General features: G+C 33.5%; 1 protein-coding gene across 4 annotated transcripts in view; it reads left to right on the top strand.

The window, feature by feature from the left end:
- CNOT2 (CCR4-NOT transcription complex subunit 2) overlaps window positions 1-16,085 on the top strand; it is a 111,298-nt gene extending 95,213 nt beyond the window's left edge. For all 4 annotated transcript variants that reach the window (XM_030819992.1, XM_003259531.4, XM_030819991.1 and 1 more), the window contains 5 exons: window positions 3,134-3,195; window positions 3,285-3,334; window positions 5,154-5,254; window positions 7,210-7,354; window positions 14,918-16,085. In XM_030819992.1, coding sequence (XP_030675852.1) covers window positions 3,134-3,195; window positions 3,285-3,334; window positions 5,154-5,254; window positions 7,210-7,354; window positions 14,918-15,004 — 445 coding nt within the window. In that variant the 3' untranslated portion in view covers window positions 15,005-16,085. The remainder of the gene's footprint in view (window positions 1-3,133; window positions 3,196-3,284; window positions 3,335-5,153; window positions 5,255-7,209; window positions 7,355-14,917) is intronic.
- The last annotated feature ends 894 nt before the right edge of the window (window positions 16,086-16,979 follow it).

The following is a 16,979-nucleotide window of genomic DNA, read 5'->3' as shown; positions in this document are numbered from 1 at the left end:
ATTGTAATCTGCTGATTCTCTGGGTCATTCCCATTCAAGTTAGCTCTTAGATCACTGTCACTCTGCAGTATTCCTTTTATAATTTGGCATTTTATGTGTGTGTGTGCGTGCACGTGCATGTATATATGTGTGTATGTATGTGTGTATACACACACACACACACACACTCTTTCCAGAATCCTGAAATCTCAGCTCCTTGAATTTCTTTCCTCCAGGAATTTTTGTCCTGTAGTATATTTCAGCCACTCCTTTAGTTATCCCTTTGACCTAGTCGTTGTTAGTAACCGCAGTCTCTCAATTTTAAAATCTGAACTCGCATGCTTTCCAACTTCCACTTTCTATTTTCTATTTCTCTTCTTCTAGTACCGTGATTCCTGTAATCATTTCACTCCATTGGGACCTTCAATCTATTGATTCTTCAGTGTTTTAACTGTTCTTCCACATCCCCATCTCTCTTCCCCTGTGATCAACTCCCTTCTTACCCATGAAATTCTGTGGTCAGTCATAATTGTTCATTTACATATCCCATGACTACTTTGCTATTTTCTCATGTTGTTATACTTGCATGGCCAAAAGCTACAGTAATGATTGTTTCTGCCTATTTCATTCCTGCCTATTTCATTCCTCTAGCTCTGCTAGAGAAAAACACATGATATCACTGCCTGGTCTTCCTTTATTTTCATGCCCAGGAACCTCAAAAGTAGGCTCTTAATTCTACCAGTAATAATTATACCTTGCATGCTTAGTCCATTTACTCTTTTGCTCTCTTATGCAACTATCATACACTTCTGCATGCCCCAATACCTTTTCTCCTGATTCTTACTATCAAATGATGATCTTGCTCTTCACTTTTACTGTACTAAGAAAGATGGAAGCAATTAGAAAAGCACATTTAGCACAGTCTAGCCAACAAATCTGACTACCTACAGCCACCTACACCTACGTTATTCTTGTTTTCCACCCTATTACCATAATTGACCCATGCGTTCTACTTACAACAGATTTTCACACTTTGTTGGGTCATTTTCATCAACATAGAAATACATTGTTACTTCTCTCATCTTAGAAGAAAATCTTCCTTTGATCCAACCTCCTCTGTAAGTTACTTTCCCATTTCTTTATTTCCCTTTGAAGTGAAACTTTTCAAAGCGTCATCTCCATTTCTCCAACTTGGTCTTCTCCCATTCTCTGGTAAGCCCATTTCAGTCAGAATTTTGTCTCTGCCACTTCACTAAAGCTGCTTTTATCAAGGTCACCAAATGAACTACCTTCATGTTATTAAATTCAGTGGTCACTTGGAGGAACTCTTGCTCCTTGATACACATTCTTGTACTTGAATTTGAGAGCACCATTTTTACCTCATCTTCACTGGTTGATCTTTTTCAGTTTCCTTTGCTGGTACCTCCTCCTTTTCTTCTTGACCTCTTCGTGTCATTCCTCTTCTCTGCATTTACATCCTTGATGATCTTTTCTAGTCTTATTGTTTTAAATACCATATATATTGAGGAATTCCAAACATATGTTTCCATTCCACACTTCTGAGTTTGAGATTTCTACATTCAATTGCCAATTAAATATTTCTTGAATGATCACTCCCCAACTTAATTCTGTCTACAGCCTTTCCGATCTCAGTTAGTGGTAACTCTTTACTTCCAGAAACTTGACATTATTCTTAACTCCTCTTTCTTTTATACCCCATAATCAGGCTTTTCCCAAATATATATACAGAATCTAACCAGAGCTCACTACTTTTAACTGCTACCACCATTGTTTGAATCATTCTCTCTTGCCTGAATACTCCATTAGCCAGTCACTGGGGGTCCCTGATTGTCCTTATACCCCTTCCCATACAATCTTCATATAACAACCAAGACAATCCTTTTTTAATAAATTACTCCTCTGCTCAACACCCAGTAAATGTTTGTGGTTTCATTATGATTAAAAACCCCAAAACTTTTTTTTTTTTTTTGAGACAGAGTCTTGCTCTTGTCGCCCAGACTGGAGTGCAGTGATGCAATCTCGGGTCATTACACCCTCTGCCTCCCAGATCCAAGCGATTCTCCTGAGTAGCTGGGATTGCAGGCATGTGCCACCATGCCCAGCTAATTTTTGTATTTTTAGTAGAGACGGCATTTCACCATGTTGGCCAGGCTGGTCTCGAACTCCTCACTTCAAATGGCCTTCCAAAGTGTTGGAATTACAGGTGTGAGCCACCGCGCCTGACCAGAAACCCCAAATCTTTACAGGCCTACAAGGTCTTACATGATTATTGTTTGTCCCCTAACCCCACCTCAACAGCTTTTCCCTTTGTTCACTGTATTCCAGCTTCATTGGCCACCTTGTTATATCTCAAACATGTCAGTCATGTCCCTGCCTTAGTTGCTCTAGCAGTTCCCTCCGACTAGAAGAGTCTTCTGCCAGATAATTAATATGACTATGTCCCTCAAAGCCTTCAAATCTTCAGATCTGACCACCTTAATGAAACCTAACTGACCACCCTATTTAATAATTATGCATCCAGTCTCCCCTCCCAGTTCCCCTCTAACATGGGCCATTGTTTATTTATTTATTCTGTTAATTGATTTTGTCTGCCTGCCTCCAATCCACCATCCTCAACCAGAAAGTAAGTTTCATGTTGTCAGTGATCTTGTTTTGTTCACTGATGTGTTGTAAGCTCCTAGAACAGTGCCAGGCATATAATAGGCACTCAGTAAATATTTGATGAATTTAAACTTTTGCAAATACTCATTTTTCTTCTTGCCACATAAATAAATGGGAAATTTATTTAAAATTTAATTTAAATTGGGAGCGTGGTATTAAAGAATTTAAAGCATCTTGAGTTGAAATCAAGTAAAAGTAGAAAATTTTTAATCGTATGTTTTGTATATTGTGATACGTTGTGTTCTTTATACTGTATTGCAAGAATACTGAGGGAAGGAGTCCTATCATATTTTACAGACACACACACACAAACACACAATCTTCATTTGCTTCTGTATAAGTCAGTAAACCCAAGTAAGGAAATTAGAAGTAAAGATGGTCATTTTACATTTGGAGTCTTTGTTTTTCCTGAAATAAAATTAGAAATCTGTTTTTCTGGATTTCAAAATGTTTTCTTTTCCTCCTTATTCAGAAATCTCTACCCCAAATTTGCGTCTCCCTGGGCATCTTCACCTTGTCGACCTCAAGACATAGGTAGGAGAATCTATTTGTGTTTAGACCTTTTAAAAAGAAATTTACAACTGAGAATCAGTTAATAAGGCTTTTTTCATTTTATTATCCAGACTTCCATGTTCCATCTGAGTACTTAACGAACATTCACATTAGGGATAAGGTGAGTGTAGTTTATTATTCTACTCAGTCAGCATGAATTTATCTATTTTTCACGTGTTTTTCAGTTCAGGCAGCATACTATTTTTGAAATAATTAGTAATAGTCTCAGGGATATGCTTTCATATGTCCATGTTAACTTGTTAAATGGTAAATGTTAGGACTGGTAAAAAATAAAAATTCTTATATTTAACAACAGGTTACAACCATAATCGCAGTTGATGGGAATAAACTAGATTGGAACATTTGATAAATTTCCTTCTGATAATCTTATTTTATGACCTTACCAGTAAAAAGATTTTCTTTACAAGTATTACAGATACAGTGTTTTTAATGAGATGGTCTGTATCTTTAAAAACTATTTATGACTTTTGACTTTTCTCTGTATTTTTTCATTTCCATTTTTTTAAATCACCTAAAATTCTAATTCTAAAGTAATGATTAACAACAGATTACCGCTTAATCTCTCTTTTTTCAATCTAAGAAAGAAAATGGTGGCACTTTTTGCTTTAGAAGAACTGAGAGTTTGTTTCTATAACCAAAAAATATTCACAATGATATCTAAATTTTAGCCTTGGGAAACTACAATTTAGTGAAAAAATATGTTTTTGTTATATATTTATATATAAATATATATGTATATGTGTATATATACAACAGCATTCTGAGTGTGCCTTACAGTTCTGTGGTCAAGTGGATGTTGATGTTGTGGACAGGCAAGTAAAGGGATACTTTTCTCAGTGTCTTCTAATACTTGAGTAGACGGAAGGCAAGAAGTACGAGATGGAGAGGTCTCCTATTTTCTATTTGTGGATTGTGTGATTTGCTCCCACCTCCACTATAGAGCTCTTTCGTTCCAATTAGCCAGGTGTTCCAGAACCTTTTCTTATTGCCAATTTGAGAAATACTAATTTAGGAGAATTTGTCACATTGGGGCTGCTGCCTGAATAGCGATAACATGAGTGGAGAGAAAAATTACATTCAGAGAATGTGTAATAACCAAATAAGTATTTCGATATAGGATCAAATAATGAGATAAAAATGTTGTTTGGGGACACTTTTAAGGTTTATTTAAATGTGAAAATTTGAGACTATTGAATCTATGTTTTACAGTTTGGTAGGCAGTTATGTTTCTACCCTGGGGAGAGAAATGTAAAGCAATCATCTTTCAGGCATCTATTTAAACAAACTAAAAAGCCATTTCTTTATGATTTTTGTATTCATCATCTATGATTTGCTGAAAGCATACAACTGACTTGTGAATCACTGTCAGGTATAGATTCAGTTTAACACTTTTTATAAGCCGTCTATATATTTGGCACTCTACAAGGTGCTTTCATATACCTTCACTCATTTTATTTACTTTCTTAGTAACCCTTGTAGGTATCATTGTCCACATTTGACAAGTAAAGCTAAGAGATGTTAAATGACTAGGACACAGTCATATTAATGAGTAATAAAACCAGGACTTGAATACAAGTCCTAGATCTCTGAGCACAATGCTGTTGTTAGCATCGTTTCCCCATTGGGTATTAAATCCTTGTAGTGGATCTTGCTTGGAAGTTTTTATTGAGCTTTTCCTCCAATCAGCATATCAAATAGATGTATCAGAAGGAATTGTTTAAATGACTTCAGTCATTTAAATGAGGAAATTCCCTTTTAGAATCGTAACTACCTATCTGTGTAATCATGTAATAACATTTATCTACTACAAGGTGGGGAGTTTCTGTTTATCTCTCCATTTTTACTTTAGTAGTAGCAACTATATATTAGGATTTGCAGATTTGTTTTATATTTCAGAATAAGTTATTTTTCTTTTTCAGCTGGCTGCAATAAAACTTGGCCGATATGGTGAAGACCTTCTCTTCTATCTCTATTACATGAACGGAGGAGACGTATTACAACTTTTAGCTGCAGTGGAGCTGTATGTTCAAAGTATTTTAATCACTTTTGTATTATAGTGGATCTTGACCATGCTGAAAACATCTTTCTTTAAGTGATGATGGCTATCTTTAAATGGAACTATTTCTCCATCAAGAAATTTATTTTTACATTATTAAAGTGAATTTAATTTAGATTAAAACGATATCTTAACCATGGCTTCATAATCTATATACATAAAAAGAATTTCAAACTTAATGCTGAAGCTGGGTGCGGTGGCTCACACTTGTAATCCCAGCACTTTGGGAGGTTGTGGTGGACAGATCACTTGAGGCTAGAAGTTAGGGACAGCCTGGGCAACATACCAAGACCACATTTCTACAAAAAATAAAGAAAAATATTAGCTAGATGTGGTGGCACACATCTATATAGTCCTAGCTACTTGGGAGGCTACAGCAGGAGGATCGCTTGAGCCCAGGAGTTTGAGGTTTCAGTGAGCTATGATTGTGCCATTGCACTCTAGTGTGGCTGACAGTGCAAGACCCTGTCTCTAAAAATAATTAATAAATGCCAGATTTGTAAGAAGACAGAATTGACATAACTCATGGATTTGGTGAATCTAATTTTTGTAAATATGTGAATTATATGATATGATTCATGACTATAGTTTTCCTTGTGGAACCATATGTATAAATAATTAGATACTGAATTTCATCATTTCATAAACATTATTATAAGCAAGGCACTGTGCATATTTGTTGTATGTTTTGAAGTGCTGATTTAAAGTCCACATTTTCATTATCAGCAGTCTATTGGCCAATTTAAACAAATATTAATGTAAAGAAATTGGTTCATTGATATTTTTTCCTTGAGCAGTTCTGTATTTACCTGATGCTCTAAAATTTTCTGTCATTACTCAAATGTACAGTTGGCAACACATTTTGTTATCAATAGACAATTATATTTATCATGTTTACTATAGAGTAACTTATTAGTAATTATTTATGACCTTATGATTGGGAGACCTTTTCACAAATTTAAGTATTTCGTAACATTTTAATAACATTTCTATAAATGGCTTTGGATCAAATAGTTTAAAGTATAAAATTCACTATGTTGATAATGAATTGTTTCGTTTCATTTTACAACTGAGAGGATTTTTCTCTTATGTTTTTCCTTCATTTTTGTAAGAATAGAGATTATTACCTGTTGTTCCTTTTAATTGTTCATAAGTAAATAAATACATTCAGGCACTCATTCATCTATCACTGGCAGTTCTGTTTTCATATCTTATTTATGTCTTAAAAACTACCTCATGACGTTGGTAGGAAAGCATTTCTTTACATGGAGGTTTATTTTGTGGGACATTACCTCCTCTGGATGTTACTTCCTTAGTTTATAAGTAGTGTAAATTCTCATCGATTCTTTTATGAATTGTAATGGATTTTCTCTTAGCTTTTGAGAATTTAGAATCTGAAATTTGAATAAAAAATATTAGTATAATTTTTCAAAATGCTCTATTTTCAAGATACTTAAAAAATTATGTGGAATTTACATAATTAATTCAAATAATACTTTGTATTTAGTTCCTTATCAAATAATGCAAATAGTTGGAGATACCTGAATTTCTTTTGAGTGTTAAGAAAAGCAAGAAAGGAGTGAAGTTTTTGTAACACATTGTGTCTTTATTTGTTCTGCCTATGTTTTTATCACATTGCTTATAAAACTTTTAAAATCCTTGTGTGTATAAAAAGTGTCTTCAGTTAAATAAAAGTGTGTGTATTAATTAGTGTGCCTTCTGGACAAATTAAGAAATAATTTTTCTATATTTCAATACGGTTGTATTTAATAACTTACAATAAATGAGTAGGAAGCATTCATATTTATTTATTTTATGTGTAATTTTTTTTTTTCCTGAGGAAAGCTTTGCAAAATGTAGAACATGTTTGATGTAAGCCACAGGAAAAAGTTAATTATCTTTTCTTTTAAAAATTGAAGTTTTAACCGTGATTGGAGATACCACAAAGAAGAACGAGTATGGATTACCAGGGCACCAGGCATGGAGCCAACAATGAAAACCAATACCTATGAGAGGGGAACATATTACTTCTTTGACTGTCTTAACTGGAGGAAAGTAGCTAAGGTATATTTTTTTCCATGTGCAAATGTATAAATCTAAACTTGAAAAAAGAAGTGTCCTCTTTTATCTGTTTATAAGTACCAATACATCCAATTCCAGTAATGTGCCACATATTTGCCAACTCTTTCATTCCATCTCCTTGGCTTGACACTCTTAGAAGAGTGTCCCAAAACAATTGGTTTCACCGATAGTTACATTATTGAATTTAGTAAGAGATTTTGTAATTTTGCATAAGCCTTGGTAACATTTGAAATATTTTTTGTGTCTACTGCTTTGTAAAATAAAGATACTCTCTTGCAACCCCAGTCATATATTTTTATATTTTTGTAACTTTAAGCAAGGATGAGATTTTTCTAAAAGCAGTATATAAACAGGCTTTTTACACTTGGACTAGTTCCAGGAAATACACCTGAATGTTTATTTGCAAGTAATTTTAAGAAAGAAAATTACAGGCGTTAATCATGACTATTTCTGTGACTATTTTGCTAAATAATGGGGAGAAATCGGCTATGGAGGAATGTTGATTATTTTATTTTGGTTTTGCAACTTTTTGTCACTTAAACGCCTTTCTAACTGTCCCATGTGCAAAATTTTCATCAGTGTCAATGCATATTTCATACTTGTGTGTAGTACCTTGTGTTTATTTAGTCTGCCTAGTAGAGAATATAACCCATATTATCTGATTTCACAACTCCATGATTTTTCTGATACATTTTCTATCAATGATTCTTAGGATTATAAATTAAAGAGTTAAATTTGTTTGTTTTAAATAAATTTAAACAGCAGAAAAATGTTTCTGACAGTTCTTTGGACAATTTTTTAGTTGTCAATTTGTTTTTTTGTTTGTAGTTTTGAATCTGCTTTACTAAAATGATTATTTTAAAAGGTAAAACATTTTAAGAAGACAGTGTAAAATGCCTACCAGATATTTATCACAAAAATGTTTACATCTCAAGATTTCATCCAAAACTCAAAAAAAGGCCAGGCGCGGTGGCTCACACCTGTAATCCCAGCACTTTGGGAGGCTGAGGCAGGTGGATCATGAGGTCAGGAGATCAAGACTATCCTGGCTAACAGAGAAACCCCGTCTCTACTAAAAATACAAAAAAAAAATTAGCTGGGCGTGGTGGAGGGTGCCTGTAGTCCCAGCTATCGGGAGGCTGAGGCAGGAGAATGGTGTGAACCTGGGAGGCGGAGCTTGCAGTGAGCCAAGATCACGCCACTGCACTCCAGCCTGGGCGACAGAGCGAGACTCCAAAAAAAAAAAAAACAAAAAAAAAAAAAAAAAAAAACAGATGTCCCCTAACAGACACCACCAAATAAGCTCCACATAAGAAATTAAATCTTTTTTTTTTTTTTTAGATGTTTCTCAGTGGTAAATGTCTTTACTTCTCGACCAAGTCCACATACTGTATTTTGTATTTGAATTATTTTAACAGTTCCAATTTATGTGATTATTGTGTTTTCGGAAGGCATATTTATGAGTTAACCTTTTAGTTAAATAATCACATTAATTAAAAATAGTGCCTGAGCTATTGTATATGTTACCTGCTTTTTAAGGTATATAGTATATAATAGAAAGCGATAGCCTTTGTATCATGGATTTGAATTTAACTCCTGTTGCTGTTATTTATGCTTTGACCTTCTACAATTTTCTTTTTCATGCCTGTTTCCTCTTTTGTAAAATTGAGGTGAGATTTTCCTCTAAGTTTTTATGAAGATTAAATGAGATTGCATATATATTTATATACACACACATGCTGAGTACAGTGCTTGGCACATGTTGGGTATTTGATACATGGTGGTAGTTGTAGTAGTTTACAGCTATTGTTTTTATCATCATTATTACAGCTACTGTTTTTGCAAGGATGAAAAAATTAGAGCTGATTGTTAATTAGGTTAGATCATTGGTTCTCAAACTATAGCTTGTATCAGAATTACTTGGAAAACTTGTTAAAACACAAATTTCTGGACCATACCTCCATCGTTTATGATTCAATGAGTCTGTGGGTGGGGCCTGAGAATTGCATTTCTAACAAGCTCCTAAGTGACGCCAGTGATGACATGCTGGTCTTGGTCCAGAACTATATTTAAAGAACCTGTGGATTAGATGATGCTACAGGAGTCAAAAAATCTTTGGAAGAAGAAAAAAATTTTATTAGGAAAGAACTGAAGTTTTCTCCATTCAATTTGAACATTTTTGCTCAATATTATTGTAAATTGTTCCAAACTTACATATCTAAAAAGGGGTGGATATTTTCAGTAAACAGCTACATAATTTTAGTTAAATTTTAGTTAGATATATGTATGAAGAAATCAACTTGTGAGAAAATCAGCTTTCCAGAATTAAGTTCTTATGAAGTTAAATATTTAGAAAACAATGTTAACATTAATGTAGGACTCCTTTAATTTCCAGCAAAAGCAATTCCTCAATCAGGTAAATGTCATTTTAAGGAAAATTGTATCTATTTAAATATGGATTTACATATTTTATATATATTATATATAAAACAATTTAGCTCAGTTTTATCTATCTCGTGTATTCACGGAATAAATTTTTCAAAAAAATTTTTAAAGGATGTGTTCAGTGCTTTCCCAGAATATTGATTAGTAATTAAGAAATCTGGGACCTGTTCATGAGTATATTTATTAACAGCCTTCATCAAATTATAGAAAATCCATTAATACGTCATGTCCCAAGTTAACTTGAGTCCCCATCTGTAAAGTGAGTGTGCCTTACTATTCACAGTTAAAGAACGTATATTAAATAACCTCAATTCATTGTAAGAAGCCTACAGTATGAATTAATATTTTAAATAATAGCTGATATGGAGTTCTTGAAAGGTACTGACTGGTCTACACCATAATCCTGGAGTCCATTCATAATATTTTATGTCCATTCATAATATTTTGTATGAGCATTTTTCCCAAAATCACTATTTTCAGATAATTGTAATATTAAATAAGGGATTAGATAATCTAAACCAGAAGTATTTCTTATCCTCTAAAAATTTTGTGACCCTGAGTTCTAGAATCCAATCCATTATTTATTTACAGAATTGCTTGTAAATCAATAATATATACATTAAAATGTTGACATTGGGTGGGCATGGTGGCTCATGCCTGTAATCCTAGCACTTTGGGAGAATGAGGCAAGATGATCACTTGAAGCCGGGAGTTCAAGATCAGCCTGGGCAACATAGCAAGACTCTGTCTCTATAGAAAGAGAGAGAGAGAGAGAGAGAGAGAAACATAGCCAGGTGTGGTGGTGTGCTCCTGTAGTCCTAGCTACTTGGGAGGCTGAGGTAGGAGGATTGCTTGAGCCCAGGAGTTCAAGGTTGCAGTCAGCTGTGATTGCATCACTATACTCCAGCCTAGGTGACAGAGCCAGATCCTATCTCTATTTTTTTTTAATTTAACATTGTATTTTGCTTATTCTTTCCTTTTAGATACTCATTAACTATTTAGCAGGCCATGTTCTCCTGTGTCGTTTTGCTGGAATTACTCGTATTTTACTAATTTTAAATTTGCAGCAATTTAGATAGTATATATAATCTTCCCGCATTAAATTTTTTAAATAATTTCTTCCACAGTTAATTTTTAGGTGATAGAGGCTGCCTTATTATCAGTAGCCTTTCACATCACAGTTAAAAAATTTAAAGATAAAGACAAAAGCTTAACTGTACGAGATAGATAAAACTGAGCTAAATTATGTTTTATATATAATATATAATATATAAATATAATATATAATATAATATGTTATATATTACATATAATATATATAAATATATAATGTATTATATATAATATATAAATATATTATATATAAATATATAAAATATATATATAATATATATAAATAAATACTGCGTTATTATCAGTAGCTTTCTCAAAGACTTAAAATTTAAGAATTCTTTCGGCCTAATTTGACCTTGTGGATCTATCAGGATTTCTAACAGTTAAGATTTTTTATGTCACAGTCTGATATAAATGTGATTTTTCATTAATTTCACAGTTACATATTAGTACATCCTTATACTTTAGTAATATGTACTTTTCTTCAAAGATTATTTCTAATAACTGTATTTAAGATACTTTGCTACTTCCTAAAATTTAAGTTAATAGGGATTTATTACACAGGTTGAGCATTCTGATTCAAAAATCTAAAACCTGAATACTCCAAAATCTGTAACTTCTGAATGCCAACATGGTGTCACAAGTGGAAAATTCCATACCCGACACCTTTGCTTTCTGATGGTTCAGTGTACAGTGTAAACAAACCGTAATTTCTGCACAAAGTATTAGTAACATTGTATAAATGTTACTAATTCACATTAGTAACATTTGTATAAATGTTAAATGTATAAACTTAGTAACATTTGTATAAATGAGGGTATGTATAAATTCACATACCCTCAGGGTATGTGAGTAAGGTATATATAAAACATAAATGAATTTCATGGTTAGACTTGGGTCCCATCCCCAAGATACCTCATTTTATTTGTATAAATATTCCAAAATTCCAAACACTTCTGTTCCCAGAATAAGCAAAATCTCAGATAAGAGATACTCAACATGTAGGTAAGAGAAAGCTGACATTTCATAAGAATTTGAGAAAACACTTCTGCAGTGTATGTTTCTCTACATAACTAGATCAGTGATTACATTAATGTTTGTATAATATTATTTGACTATATGAATCCATTGCATTCAGTTTTGCTTGAATTGAACAAGTAACCTTTGGAGAATACATAGCCTAATTTTATTAATAGAAGAACTAAGGTATGAAAAAGTTGTCTAAAAAGTATTTGGAACTCTTTCTAGCCTTTGCAATCATTATATTATAATCTAGAAATCCTTTTTTTTCCACTAAAAGCAAATACATACATAGACCCTCTAATGTATCATTTGATAATATTAGAAAAATTAAATGTTTTGTTCCTAAAACAAAGGAAGAATGCTTGTGTTTATTCATCATATGTTAATTACACATCTATTAGGGGCTTGGCACTATTCCAAGTTGTAGGTAGTATACAAAGTAGATAGACACTTGCTCCTACAGTATGTATGAGGATGTGCATGTGTGTAGTATGTGTGTGTATATATAACATAAACATGCAAATGGTGTTAGCAGTAATCAAAGTAACTTTTCTGTATTTTAAGAAGAATAAAAGTATGTGGAAAACAAGATTTTAAAATGTGGAAGGCAAAATTTTACCTATGTAATTTCTAAATCTCTGATCTCTATATCAAAATTTCTAAATCTCTATATCAAAGTTATTTATGCTCCTTAGGTTTAAACTGTATTTTTCTAGGGGAAAATGTACATTGATAAAGTTAATCTAGTTTGAATTCCTAGTAATACATTGTAGTTCACCAACGTGAAAAATTTTAGTTAACTTATTCAGTATAACTTATCACTTTGTGGAAGTTACAATTAGACTTTTTTTTCCCTGTAACTACACATTTTGAAAACAAAAATGCCAATTTTAATTTCAGAAGAATGATAAGAACAAATTTTCTTCACGAATTCAGATAGTCAACTTGAACCAAGCAATAAAATTATTTTAATTCCTAGCCAGGGCTGGGAGAGGGAGAGTAGTGCTACACAGTGCATTAGGGCAGGATGTCGTGGTTGTGATGGTGATTCTGGTGTTTGCTAATTTTTACTGATAAGCAAATAACGTCTGTGCCTTAATTACTGTACCAGTCGCATGAAGTCAACCTTTTCAGGCTAAAGTCACCATGGTGTACCTTCTTTATAAACTGTCAGGGGACTGATTTTTTTTTCTCCTTTTTCTTCACCTTATACCAAGAGAGAAGGGGACTGAATTTTTTCAGCATTTCTGGATTGTCGTGTAATGAAGTAAATGAATCTGTTTTGGATCTTGGACTAAAAAAATGTTGTGTTACACTACAAAAGACACAGGCTTTTTGTCACATGGAGGCTTTTTGTCACATGGGTCTGGATCCTAATGCTAGGTGTGCCACTTACTGTATGACTTGGCCAAGTTACTTGTAAGCCTGACTTTCTTCGGGTACAAAATGAAAATAATATCTGCTTTACAGAATTATTATAAAGATTAGAATAAAATTATCTGTGTCTCTAATTTTAGCACATATTAGGCTTTCAATAAATTCTGCTGTTAGGTCTGTAATATCTTTAAATTTATTTAAATGTAATATCTTTTAAATACTTGGTGTTCCATCTTAAAATTTGATCATTATAGTCTAGTTTTTCATTTTACTTTAATAATGGAAATACTCATCATGGAATCAGTTTGAAACTAGACAGATAAGGTAAAATATGTTAATCCATGGTAGCTAATGTCACTTGTTGGCTTAATCTTTAATACATAATACATATTAAGCTTCATAATTCTTTAAGTTGGATTATGCAGTAATTTGTGCTAATTCAGATGGTAGAATTGGTAAGAGGCTTTTAGAGCCTCTTATTGGGGTTGCAGAGGTATTTTTTGTTGTTTGCATTTTTTTCTAATATACATAGCTATTCTGCATCTCTATTCTTGATCTTGGGTGGGAAGTATGAAGAAATTATTTCACCATTCTTAAATTTTAAAACTCATGAAGTTAATATAGTATTTTGAAAGTTTGATTAAAATGAGCTGCTATCTAGTTTTCAAATGTTCCTACAGCAGAACCATTGTCTAGTTTTCGGTGGCAGTTGATTTATATTTGAGTCAGGGTTTTGGGTTTGTGAAATGCAAGTCTAGTGATGTGTGAGTTTTAAGTTCATTGTTTTCCCCAGATTTTAATGAGGTTAGAATAACTTTATGTGTTTTTCTTTTTTCTTTTTTTTTTTTTTTTTGAGACGGAGTCTTGCTGTGTCACCTGGGCTGGAGTGCAGTGGTGCAATCTCAGCTCACTGCAACCTCTGCCTGCCAGGTTCAAGCGATTCTCCTGCCTCAGCCTCCCGAGTAGCTGGGACTACAGGCGTGCACCACTACACCCAGCTAATTTTTGTATTTTTAGTACAGACGGGGTTTCACCATGTTGATTGGTGACGATGGTCTTGATCTCCTGACCTCGTGATCCGCCTGCCTCGGCCTCCCAAAGTGCTGGGATTACAGATGTGAGCCCCCGCGCCCGGCCCTGCTTATTTTTTAATATAAATGTAATAAAGACAAATTGGAAAATTATTTCTAAACTTTTTTCATGGACAAAATGAATCTTTAGGTTTTTATACTTCATTGAAGGGGGCTTTATTTTAAATATCCTGTAATTTCCAGTGATTTAGAGATACAGTAATTTCCCCCTCTTTTTTTAAGTTAAAAACAATACACAACATTTCAGTGTCAAATGGTCCATTAGTAGTCTCTTGACTTACACACAGAAAGCCTGTCTGTATTTTTGTACTCATCGATTAGAAACTACAGCACATTATTTTTCTTCAAGCAGTATTTTATGTAGAGGAAAAACGGTGTATCTGTGTTGATGTTGATTCATATATATTGGGTATTTATTTTTATAGTAAAATGTATTTTGACAATAATGTAAAATGAAAAGGGGAAGATATCTAAATTCTTGAATTTGTTTTTATAGGAGTTCCATCTGGAATATGACAAATTAGAAGAACGGCCTCACCTGCCATCCACCTTCAACTACAACCCTGCTCAGCAAGCCTTCTAAAAAAAAAAAAAAAAAAAAAAAAAAAAAAAGACTTCCCTTTTCTTGGGGTATGGCTGTCTCAGCACAATACTCAACATAACTGCAGAACTGATGTGGCTCAGGCACCCTGGTTTTAATTCCTTGAGGATATGGCAATTGGCTTATGCAAAGGGTCACCATTTGAGGTCCTGCCTTACTAATTATGTGCTGCCCAACAACTAAATTTGTAATTTGTTTTTCTCTAGTTTGAGCAGGGTCTGAATTTTTTCATTTATTTCCTTTTTTGCCAGCAGACAGACTTGAGTCTGTAAAGACAAGCAAATACACTGACAGAAGTTTACCATAGTTTCTAAAATGTAAAAAAGAAAACCCACAAAAGACTCAAGAAAATTAGACCACAAATTTTACATTGTTCATTGTAACACTATTGGTAATAAAATAACAAATGTTTGTGCATTTTTATGTGAAGATCCTTCTCGTATTTCATTTGGAAAGATGAGCAAGGTCTGCTTCCTTCATTTTACTTCCCCTTCTGTTTTTGAAAGGCAGTTTCGCCAAGCTTAATGCAAGAATATCTGACTGTTTAGAAGAAAGATATTGCCACAATCTCTGGATGGTTTTCCAGGGTTGTGTTATTACTGAGCTTCATCTTTCCAGAATGAGCAAAACACTGTCCAGTCTTTGTTACGATTTTGTAATAAATGTGTACATTTTTTTTAAATTTTTGGACATCACATGAATAAAGGTATGTATGTACGAATGTGTATATATTATATATATGACATCTATTTTGGAAAATGTTTGCCCTGCTGTACCTCATTTTTAGGAGGTGTGCATGGATGCAATATATGAAAATGGGACATTCTGGAACTGCTGGTCAGGGGACTTTGTCGCCCTGTGCACTAAAAGGGCCAGATTTTCAGCAGCCAAGGACATCCATACCCAAGTGAATGTGATGGGACTTAAAGAAGTGAACTGAGACAATTCACTCTGGCTGTTTGAACAGCAGCGTTTCATAGGAAGAGAAAAAAAGATCAATCTTGTATTTTCTGACCACATAAAGGCTTCTTCTCTTTGTAATAAAGTAGAAAAGCTCTCCTCACTGCAGTGTTGGCTTTGATTTAAAATTGCGAAATTGTTTCTTCAACATGGAAAATAGAGGAAACAAACTGAAGTTTTTACAGATATCAAACTGAATGGTGTGACTCAAATGTCTTTTTCAGCTTCCAACAAGTAATTTAATGGAAATATAGTGAACCGTTTCACTTGTAGGTTAAAAATGTAGACAGTATTAATCAGAGAAAACTATTTTTTAAATGGGTTGTGGCAGCATTAGAAATAAAACATTCTGAATACTCTTGGAACCCAACCAAAGTACTTCTGTGAAAAATTTATGAGAAATTTCTTGATAGACCTTTAAATTTATCTTTAAGAAGTAATGTGCAAATGAAGGTGGGAATGGGTAGACTTTACCTTCAGTTTGCTGGCCTAGATATCTCATATTTACAAGTTAATGGATTCTTTTCCCATCTAAATACAAATACTGTATTTTAAAAATCAGAAGATTGAAGCTACCAAAGCAGAACTAGAGAGTAGAAAAAAGGCAATGAGTTTTGATCCTTTAAATTTTCATTTTTAACCTATTTTTCTATGAAGAGTAAAAGTCTGTTGGCATTAACCAATCTTTTGAAAATGAAACATTTATGACATTGCTGTGTTTGTGTACCAGGAATATAAAGTGGCTTAAAATTTACCTTTTTCTATGCATTTTGAGATACGAGAAACACTAAAAAAAAACAGGATTTTCTATCTTCCAGAATTAAACGAAAGCATCTCCTCAGTAAGAAAGCACTGGCTGGGCACGGTGGCTCACGCTTGTAATCCCAGCACGTTGGGAGGCCAAGGCGGGCGGATCACAAGGTCAGGAGATCGAGACCATGGTGAAACCCCATCTCTACTAAAAATGTAAAAAATTAGCCGGGCGTGGTGGTGGGCG

Source organism: Nomascus leucogenys, chromosome 10 (assembly GCF_006542625.1).
Source record: "Nomascus leucogenys isolate Asia chromosome 10, Asia_NLE_v1, whole genome shotgun sequence".
NCBI classification, from domain to species: domain Eukaryota; kingdom Metazoa; phylum Chordata; class Mammalia; order Primates; family Hylobatidae; genus Nomascus; species Nomascus leucogenys.
The sequence above is the reverse complement of the archived record's forward strand: the minus strand, read 5'-3'. Positions and strand labels throughout refer to the sequence as shown.